The sequence below is a fragment of the Passer montanus genome, unplaced genomic scaffold (genome assembly GCF_014805655.1).
Source record: "Passer montanus isolate IOZ18808 unplaced genomic scaffold, ASM1480565v1 scaffold10, whole genome shotgun sequence".
Classification (NCBI taxonomy): domain Eukaryota; kingdom Metazoa; phylum Chordata; class Aves; order Passeriformes; family Passeridae; genus Passer; species Passer montanus.
This window is the reverse complement of record NW_024356505.1, coordinates 10,962,958-10,973,626: the sequence shown is the minus strand read 5'-3', so window position 1 is coordinate 10,973,626 and position 10,669 is coordinate 10,962,958. Positions and strand designations below refer to the sequence as shown.

General features: G+C 48.7%; 1 protein-coding gene across 1 annotated transcript; it reads right to left on the bottom strand.

The window, feature by feature from the left end:
- Positions 1–3,851: 3,851 nt before the first annotated feature.
- On the bottom strand, positions 3,852–7,802 carry HOXA10 (homeobox A10). The gene is made up of 2 exons (XM_039707036.1): positions 6,737–7,802; positions 3,852–5,308 (listed from the first exon to the last, which is right to left on the bottom strand). The coding sequence occupies exons 1-2, from the start codon at positions 7,554–7,556 to the stop codon at positions 5,034–5,036; spliced, it is 1,095 nt and encodes a 364-aa protein (XP_039562970.1). The 5' UTR covers positions 7,557–7,802; the 3' UTR covers positions 3,852–5,033.
- Positions 7,803–10,669: the final 2,867 nt, after the last annotated feature.

Sequence of the window (10,669 nt, the reverse complement as noted above, 5' to 3'; positions counted from 1 at the left end):
CCTGGCGGACATTCACGCTGTTTATCCCCGTGGCTGGCGAAGGAGCGCGGTCACTAAGATGCAGGGGGCACAAAAAAATCTCCGTGAGAGGCTCGATTTACTCGAAATATCTTGTATTGAAAATAGAGCCCAGCAAATGGTAGGGACGGCTGAGTAATGATTAAAATCGCGTGTAAATACTGTGCATGCGAAAGTGTGGTTCTAATTAGTTTTACATCGCTATGTGGGCTGTCTCTCTCCCTCTCTCTCTCGCTCTCCTTCTTTCTTTTTCTTTTCATGTCTTCTCAACAGTTTAATCCGAAATCTTACAGAGGGCCTATTTTAACACCGCTCTCTCCCACATTCAAAATTACAAAGGCTCATAATGAAACTATTATCCCCCATTAGAGTTCGAAAATCGTGGAACAGTTGCAAGATCTCAATAAACAAGGGGCCCGTTATTTTCTAACAATTTTAAAAATGCAAATAAAGCTCTCTCGGTTTTTTGGGGTGTTTTTTTTTTCTCCCATTGTATAGACACTCCGTAATAGAAAAAAATAATTGTATTTCTTTCCTGGAAAGACGGAACTCCACGTCATTTGTATTTATTATTAAGAGTCAGCTGTGGTGAAATGTGATTGTAGAACTTCCTTTTTCCATTCAGAAAAAATAATCTTAGCTGCAGGAGTCCTGGATGTTTATATTCGAATTTGGGTTCTCAACTTCAGCAGCGGGTTTTATTTTTTTGGTTCCTCACCAAAACTAATAGCAAATGAATAACAATAACAATAGCGCTTAAAAGAACGTGACTGCATTTTTATTTCCCCTGTAAAATTCCGCATTTGTTCGCTGCCAGCATCCATGAGGCAGGAGAGGTTGCACAGAAAGTAAGAGGAGAAATACAGCAAATAATTAGATATTTTTTCACGCGGTCACGTTGCTGATAATTACGCTGGGATATTCGACTCTTTTATCGCTGTTTTAGATCCATTTTCGCCCAAAGTACATTTTTCATATGAGCCACGTAGGCCATTTCGCTTCATCAATTTACTTTGCAAATTTCTTAAGGTTTTGGTGACTTACACCTTCGGGAGCAAAAGACCCCAAACAGGGCAGAAACAGCACTGACATAAAACCGCTATATGAAACCAGAATTCCCAGCAACGAAGCACTGCTGGAGCGATTGTGTCCGAATCAAAGTGCTCCCTGTCCTCCATCCCAACAGAACCGAACTAGCAGGGCTCCTATTCCGCTAGCTCCAGCAGCCAGCTGCCTCAGGAAGGATCCCGTCGGTTTTTAAGCGGGGGGGCATCTGCAAGGGCTGCTTCATTAGCCACGCACCGCGGAGGCGCTCAGCACACGCGGGCGCGGGGCAGGAATTCGCGGGCGTTGGCGATCTCTCCTGAACGGGAAGTTCAGGATCGCCTTTCCCAGGGTTTCCTGCCACTGCAGACCTCTCTCACGGAGCCAGTGGTGGTACGAAGCCACGAAGGTTTTGGCACAGTGAAGAGAAAAAATGATTCAGAATTTAGAGGAAGCAGTCCAAAATCAGGATGAGGCGATTCAACTGGGAATCAAAAGGGCAGAGGCAGAAGAGGCCATCCAGGCACACACAGACACGGGACTGTAAATACACTCCCCGAAATGTACACAGACACTGCAGATAGCCCGTCAGACCTTGTGTGAGAAGCAAACACAAGCACTTAAATTTGACTGCAATGCAGAGCTCTGGCCGGGGACGACTGCTTTTCTGAGTACGGCTGAAATCCGCTATCCAAACTCATCTGAGCTCCTGCAGCCCAGCCTGAAGTTCCCAAAAAGTTCTTAGGTTTTACTATTGTTATTTTTTTTTAAGGCGAACACAATCGCGACCGCTTACAAATAAATAGAAATAAATGAGCAAGGAGTGAGTTTTGTGTCCCTTTCCCCGCCCTCCTTTCCTCCGCGGCCGGTGCCCGGCTCCGCGGCCGCGGCGGCGCTGGCTGCTGGCGGAGGGCCCGCCGGGAGCCCGCCCATCGCCCGCGGTCGCGCTGCGAACACAAAAGGCGGCGGCGGCGGCGACGGCAGCGGGCCCGGAGAGGTCGCTGTTGCCCGTTCCGCCGCCGCGGAGAGCCCGCACCGCAATCGTGATCGTAACCGAGGCCTTGCGGGCCGCGGGGCAGCCGGCGCCCCCGGGCAGCCCCGGGGTGGCGGGCCCGACGGCGGAGGCGCAGCGCTCCGGGCCCCGGTTTTTGATGACGCCTGGAGTGGGGCAGGTAGATTGGATCTCTCCCCACCCCCTCCCCCAGGCACGCTTTCAGGTCTCTCGGTTTTTAATAAATCCAGATTGAAAAATAAAACAGTCACCCGCCTCCCCCCCGGCCCCCCGAACTCGACCCACGCCGAGCGGAATGCAAAAACGCACCTGACCTTGAATGCAGCCAACGAGATATATTAAAAACCCGCAAGCAGGCAGGGACTCGCTTAGGAGCTAGCTAACCTTGAAGAACTTGTCAAGCTTCCCCCCTCGGCTGCCGTGTTTATCTGAGGAATCAAAGGAGGCTCCGCTGCAGATGGGAAACAATGGCATTGGGACTTGACGCCTACAGTTCACTTCAGCGCTAAGATTTCTTCGGGTAGAAAGGACCCTCGCAACCAAGCATACCTGGTGATGATATCAACTGAAGTAATTAAGGCAGTTTCGTGCTGTAGAGAGAAAGGTGGAGCCCCAACAACATGAAACTACCTAAACCACAGAGCAGTTCTCAGGCGCTAATTATTACTTTCCCCATTGCCGTGGTCCTTAACGCAAGGATCCCGCTACGAAAATAAAACCAGAAACGTGACTAAAACATGCCTCTCGCCCTCCCGCCCCCCCCGCCGGCGCCCCTCCGCGCCCCCCGGCCAGCCTCGGGTGGGTTAATGAAAACAAGAGTAAAATATAATAACAACCACCCACACACACGCGAGCGGGCAGCTTTCGCCTTTCCATGCAGATGTAATCGGGGAAAAAAGGGCCGTGCACGACAATGTTACATCACGAAAAGCTAGCGGCTCCCATGAAGCCCGGGTTCAAAGTCTGTCCCCCCCTCCTCCCGGCATACATATACCCTTGCAAGGAAGCATTAGCTGTCTCTTTTTCTTCCAGCCTTCCTTTTGCGTTCCCTTTGTGCAAGACCCTGTTAGCTAAACATGCAGCAAGGAGGAGAGGATGAGGAAAAAAAAAAAAAAAAAAAAAGGGAAAAAAAAAAAGAGGCAGCCTGTGTGAAATAAGCTCTTCCACATGCAGCCAGGTAGGGAATAGCCTTGTCTGGAGGGGCCCGCTGGCAGGGAGGCGAGGCTGGGGTCCCCCCCCCCCTCCCCATGATCTCACCTTTACGGTTTCTTCTCAGCCCTGAGATAAAGCTAGAATTTTGTCAACGTCCTCTGGAGTTAAAGATCTCCGCACACTTGTAGGTGTTCGATTAACAAAAAGGAAAAAAATTTAAAAAAAAAAAAGAAAAAAAGAGAAGAAATATATCGTTTCCCTACCCTCAAGAAATAGTAATTTGCTTCCTCAGTCTATGCAGTTCCTCAGTCAACTGAAACCACTCGTTCAAGACAGCAACAATCCAGATATACTAGCAAGTCATAAAACTGAACAAAAGCCGACAAACCTTAGAGCACCATCGCTATATGGCCCAGACAAATTACGACCGTCTAGGTAATATTTAAATAGATTCCTAAAGTAATTGCAGGGGGTTTAGGCAACTATTCCTGTTGTAAAAGTTCTCGAAGACATAAAGTAGAACCTGAGGATAAACAGTCACAAAAAGAGGTAAAATTAAAAGGATTCATTCCACGGTTTTTTATTCTTCTATGAGAACATAAACATCGTCTTTTCACGCACAGCAGCATTACAATATTAATTTATTCCGATTTAAGGTAAGAACTAGATATAGCTAGAACTAACATTTATAATAACGATAGAATGCATTTGCTTAAAACAGTATCGGCATTTTAATAATAATAGACATTTATCCATATCTGTATTTATAGCTTTTCCCCTTCTTTCTATTTTTTTTTAAATCTTTTTAATTTTTTTCACCTATATGTTTGACCCTTTAATGAATGTTAACTTCACAGTATAAAGGAAGACGAATATATTCTCCCTCGCAATCTCAGACTCTGGCTCAGAAAGTCCATCTGATGTTCAGGATATATACTTTCAGTGAAACTAGTGAGGAAAAAAGTGACTATTTTCTTTTCAAGGGGGAATTTCTGTGTGCTTGTCATGCGTTACCAATGGTAACGTTATATATAGACACAAAATAAAATCACCAAATTCACATATTTAAGCAAAACTACATTAAGTAAATATCTACAACCAGCGAGAGAAATTCAGAGGTAAGTGTAATAATTTAGTCCATGAGTAAAACGAAATCTTTTATACCTTTAAAGAGAAGATATTTCATTTTCCTGGCCAAATTTAAAGCTGTAATATTGGCTTTTAAGGTAAAGTGTTTAAAAAAAAAAAAAAAGAAAAGAAAAAAAAAAGAAAAATCATTCCTAACACCCGTTCCCGTGAAACGCTTTTAAAGGATGCCTGCATTTCATTATTTTAAGTCCCGCTTTTCGAAGGAAAAAAGGGGGAGGGGGAGAAAAGACAAACAGAGAAGGGGAAAGCTCCCAGTATATAGAAATATGGCAACGCTTAAATTCTTCATTGTGCAGCTACGTACAGTCCAAGTTACAGCACTTATATTTTAAAAGAATGCACCTTTAACTAGGATTGTTTACTTTTCAGAAAGACAGATAGGGAGAAGTATATTTGCAGCTCCTGAAATGGTATTTTTGTGTTTCAAAGCTTAGAGGAACAAATTGGCCCCGGGAAAGGCTGAAGGAAGAGGGGAGGTTCACACACGGCATTTTGTGCTTTAGCGTGACTTTAGTCCGCCCGCCCCCCAAAGTAGCTCTTAAGAGGTTAAGGACATATTGAGAGCGCCTAAAATCGTTAATCCATACAGGTGCGGATGAATACAGCCTAGGAAAATGATACTGGCTCTTTAAACCATAAAGATGTGTTTATAGGTTCATCAAGAGAAATTAAAGTTGGCTGTGAGCTCCCGAATCCTATTCTCTCTGTTCATTTTCTTCAGTTTCATTCTGCGGTTCTGAAACCAGATTTTAACTTGTCTGTCTGTGAGGTGGACTGTGCGGCTGATCTCTAGGCGACGCTCACGAGTCAGGTACATATTGAATAGAAACTCCTTTTCCAGCTCGAGAGTTTGATGCTTGGTATAGGGGCATCGTTTCTTTCTGCCACTTTTTGCCGTGAGCCAGTTTGCTGCATTTTCTCCTTTTGAATTGCCTAGTTTTGAGAAAGTAAAAAATGGACGTTACCATCGGGTAGGAGGCAAAGAGCTCTGGGGGAGAAGGTGGAAGGAGCATCTGTGCGTGTGTCTGTGTCTGTGCGGGCGATGGGCTCACTCCGCCAGCTGCGGGGAATGGGAATGTGGGGTGTTCTTGAGGGAACCGGGAGCTTCAAAACGGTTTCCCAAAGGTTTTGGATATGTCCGGGTAAGAACTGCCCCTGCTCAAAAGCCTCCGGACAGCCTCTGGTGGGGCTGAGTGCCCCAGACTGTAGTTTATCTCCGACCCTCCAAAACGAGCTCCTACCCTCTCCCTGTCGGCCATTCGGAGCCCTTTGGTGCTGGGGGCACTTGGTGAAGGCCTGCATTCTTATTTCCTTCCCCCCAGGCACCTGCTTCCAAAAAAACAAAGCCTCCGGATCCGGATTTTGTAAGTGTGCCACGGAGGTGGAAAACAAGGTGAGCTGGGGAGCCGGAGCCTCCCTGCCTCCAGCCCCTGCCTTTCCGCAGAGCTTCGCCATGGCCTTCTCATCTCCAACCATTTCGGGGAAGAAAAAATACGGTCATAACAATAATAAAAACGTTTTGAGGTTCTTTCTAACAGTGGAACTGACTGGGAAAGAGGTAACACCAATCCCTTGGTGGCTCAGAGTGGTTAGTGGTTTGGGGTTGGCTCTCTAACAGTTTTTTGCTGACCCTTCTTTCTTTTTTTTTTTTTTTTTCCTTTTCTTTAAATGCTACTTTCCAACGGGTCGCCTGAAAGGAATAAAAGGGCGTCCGAAAGGCGGACGGAGAGAAGCTCCTGCTAAGTCTGCCGTCCGGGGAAGGGGAGTTATTTTTTGCCATGGGGACACGAAAGGGAAATAAATAAGGAAAAGTATAAATAACAGCTCTGTTATCTAATGTAGATGCTGAAGGATATTCGCCGTGCATTCATCAGTCTAATTTGATAGCAGCTCATAGATGGCACATTTCAGCGCGGTTGTTATTCCGAAAAGCATTCTGGATCGTAAAATATAACTTACCGCGTTAATAGGTTTATTTATTGGCACTGCCTATTGCTTATTTTGGATGCTTTACAAACATCTCTGTTATCTGGTAGGCACCTTCACATCACGGGGGAGAGATTGATCTTGTTTTTCTATATGTTTTAGCAGCATGCAGGCTAAAGTTGCCCATAGCGGAGGCTCTAAGGGTTTTAAACTATAGGATGGACATTAATTTTTACGGCAACCCCATGCCCGAATATTACAAAGTTCAGAAGGTCAGTCTGAGCAGCGCTTCTTGGCAGCCCCGCGGGGCAGCTGGGATCCTCCTTTCGCATTTCAATGCCACTATGATCCTCAACGACTATTTTTTTTCTTTGTTTCTTTTTTTTTTTTTTTCCTTAATCATCACTACCACCATCACCATCGTCATTCGCTTACCTACAGGCTCTTTCTCTGGAGAAGCTTTGCTGCTCTCTGACGGAGCTGGAGAGAGCTCCTCTGCGGTGGAAGATGAAGCCTGAGTCTCGTCCTCCCTCTGGGAGACGCACGCCAAGGGGCTTGGGGAGCGTTCCTCATCCTCCTTCCTCCCCGGCTCCGGGACGGGAGGCAAAGATGGAGGCGTCTGGAAGCGGCCGGGGGGCTGCGGAGGGAAAGGGGCAGCCCCGGCTGGCCCCGCGCCGTAGTTCTTGGAAGTGCCATAAGCCTGGGAGAGGCGGAAGTAGCCCGGGACCGGGACCCCGCCGCCGCCGCCGGCCGGGCTGACCTCGGCGCTCAGCCGGGGGAAGGGAGCGAGGTCTGTGGCGGCCGAGCCCTTGGGGCATTTCTCTGAGTCATAGAGGCAGTAGGAGCTCTCCTCCTTAATGCTTGGAGCGAAGGAGCACGAGGTGGCCTGCTGGCTCTCCGGCTCTTCCATGCGACAGGAGCGGGGAGGATCTAGCCACACTTCCATCCCTGACACGTAGGAGTGCGAGTTGGGGACCATGCTTTGAGAAGTACCTTCATTGCGTTTGCCCAGAACGGGGAAAAGTCCGCAGCTTTGCAGCCCGTAGGACAGATCGGACGCCTGTGGCAGGTAGATACCACTGTTGGGATAGTAGCCGCCTCCTCCTCCGCCTCCGCCTCCTGCTCCCGCCGCTTCCCCTCTGCCCGAGCTGATCAGGGAGTCTACCAAAAAAGAGTTTGCAGCCGGGCTCTCGGAGCATGACATTGTTGTGGAATAATTTGGCGAAGGGAGCAGATAGCCCTTTCTGGCTGACATTTCTTGTGCAAAACATGCTGAATATGATGAGAGATACCCCCGCACCACGGCAGGCGCCCGCAGCCAATGGAAGCCCGGGCCTCCCCAGCAACCCCTCCCCGTCTGGTTTCGTATGCACAGAGCTGCTCTCAGGTCGACCTCTGAATTTGGAAGATAGATGTATATTAATGTGTAATATGGATTTCCATACACACAGGCGCGCGCACTTCCACCATATGGGCGAGCGCCTGCGCCCAGGCGGGAGCCGAGCTCCCGGGAAGGGGAAGGGGAAGGGGAAGGGGAAGGGGAAAGAGAGGGCTGTGCTGGTACTGGCTCCAAGTTTTGCTCCCCTCTTATCACACACACCGCTATAAAATAGCCCGGCGGTCCTGATGTTTATTATACCTAGGCTGAAGCCGTGTCCAGATGAAGCTTTTACTATCGCTCCTTTCTCCCCGCGGTTGGGCTTTCCAGCAGCAATGCCTGCTCACCTCCCTCCGCAGCCTATGTGTCACACGAAATTAATAAAGCCGCGGCTAGCCCGGTGTTTTATGCTCAGCCTCTGCTCATTTTATTTGATTGTTTCGTTTTTTTAAGAAATAAAAGACGTGTTATTGTTTATCACGGATCATTGGAAACCGTAAAGGGGCCTGGTGCCTCCCGCGTTAAACTACCGAGGAAGGGGGCTGCTTGCAGCCTAACATCACCGCCACGACGCCAGGCTGGGCTTAATTTTCCTGGAGATAAAATGCTCGCCGCTGCGCTGAGGAATCTCTTAGGGAGCAATGCCACTCTGGGAGGATTGATTGTGCGGTTGCAGCTTCTAATGCTTTAGTTAACGCTGGATTCTTCCTGAGGTCTGATTACCATTTAAAATATAAAGCCAGGCATATGTCACAGAAAGAATCCAGACGCGAGCAGTTCAAATGGATCCTCGCAGGATGCTGCGCACCGTGTTTATTGATGTGTTTATATTTGGACGATCATTTTTATATCTCCCCTCCCTCCCGCTCCATTTGGGTTTTTTCACTTTTCGCCTCTTCAAAAGCATCGTCTCCGTTAAGCAATGTACTAAATAATAGAAATAAGAGTAGCTAGATAAATACCGAGATACTAGACAGCCCAGTCCAGTCAATATGTAATTGTGGCGGAGGTAGCAGACAGATAGCAGACAGGCAGGGACGCAGGCAGAGAGACAGATAGATTTCGTAATGAAATGCTTAATGATGACTTGCTTTCACTTCCATCATCTCTCGCTTATGCCATTTTGAAGTCGCCTCACTGCCTGGCCCGCGGAACTGAGGGCACTTTAGTTCAAGGGGAGCCTGAGGCTGCCCCGTTCCCACTGCCCATCCCTGAGGAGCATCCCTCGCTCCTCTCTCCCGCACGCCGCCGGGAGAAGCAGCCGCCGGCCGCTTTCCGCTTCCAGCAGGTCGGGCGGGCGAGAGCGGCCTCTGACCGGGCGTCATCCCGGCCCGGGACGAGAGCCACTGCCGGGCACCCGGCTGCCGTGGCCGGGAGGGCGCTGGCGGCGGTGCTGGGGCCGCCGCCCGCGGGGAGGGGTGGTGCCGGAGCGGGCGCGGCGCCCCGAATTCCCCGGGCCCTACCCTCGGCCTCCGAAACCCCCAGGGAGCGCTTCTTCCCCCTCGCCCCACGGATCCGTCAAGCCCCTCGTGGCCTTGTCCCGCAATATTTGCCTGCCACGGGGAAAAGCTTTTTTTCCACAGCGTGACATTCCCCTGGAGGAATCCCTCCGTGCGGCAGGAGGGCACTGTCCCTTCCCGCGGGGGCCTCTGCAGCGTCCCTCCTGGCCCCCAGGAAGCACCAGAGCAGGCAGGGGATGCTAAACTTTGAAACACCCATAAAATCTCTGTGGAAAGGCCCCTGATTTTTGCAGCGTAGTGGGGCCATCATCACAGCGCGATTTCCTTCTGACCGGCTCGTGGGATGCGGTGGAAGGGGTAGATCTCCCAGCCTGTAGAAACCCTTCGAGGTTTTTTCCCTTCCCGCATTTCCTCCTGTAACATTGTTTGTGATTTCCCAACCCGACTAACTTGGGATGTGTTAATGTGCGATGGACGAACCCTTATCAGATTCCTATGAGGGCCATATCATTACCAACAAAATTAATACCACATAAGGAACTGGTTTATTGGCTGGTATACAGGAAGGCTATTATCAATAGGCTTAGCTTCATAAATACAGATCTAAATAAAAAGAAACGTGAGCCCCAGCGCCGCCTTCCAAATACATTTCTCTACACAAGTCAGGTATAAAAATTACTCTGGGGAAGTCCGCTCTTGCGGTATGTTTATTTTGCATTTGCCAAATTAAATAGAAACGGATTGCAAATCTAAAAGCCATACGGAACCGAGGAGAAACGCTTGAAATCCTTCCAAAGCTGTTTTTAAAATAAGCAGCTCCCTTTCAAAAATTGGATTAAAATGAAGAAAAGTACTATAAAAAGTGCGCTGCAATCCTCGTCAGCCGGAATGACTGGAAGTGCATCGATGAGACGCGGGTTGGCTTCTCCTCCCTCTGCGATCCAATGCAAGGGAATCAGACAAAAGGCACAGGGGCCGGTGAGGATTTTTGGAGGTGTTCTTTAGCCTCCCCGCTTAGGTTTTGCAGCAGTGGGTTACCCCAGCCCCGTGTCAGGTCCCGCGGGAGCTGCCGTGGGGCTTTGTGCTGGCCGCAGTAAAACCGTGCCGGGCTTTGATGGTCAAGGCACCGAGCCCGTCTAGATCATGAACTCAGCTCGGCGCTGCATTATCTCCGCTTTCTTTAATCGCTAACAAGGCCAAGGCAAATAGTAACCAGCATCATCAAACCCAGCGAAGTAAAACTAATAATGTTCACTTGATTCGTAACTATAAAAGATAATGGTCAATTCTGACTAAACTGAGCTAATTTGGCATGTGCTGAGTGCAGCTACTGCATTACTAGCGCTTAACAATGTGTCCCTTGGAACTTAACCCCTATTTAAAAGAAATTTTAAAGAATATTGTGGACGCCAGGGGACGAGAATTACTTTCTTTTTAATTCTACTTCTGTAAGTAAAGCTATCCGAGGGTCTATAAAACCGAGCAAATAAAATTCTGATAAATATCAAAGCCAGCGAGAAGGTGTTTTCG

Coding starts and splice junctions, on each gene's coding strand:
- HOXA10 (XM_039707036.1), bottom strand. CDS start 7,556: ATGTCAGCCAGAAAGGGCTATCTGCTCCCTTCGCCAAATTATTCCACA. Junction 5,309..6,736: donor TCCAGAGAAAGAGCCTGTAG/GTAAGCGAATGA, acceptor TCTCAAAACTAG/GCAATTCAAAAGGAGAAAAT.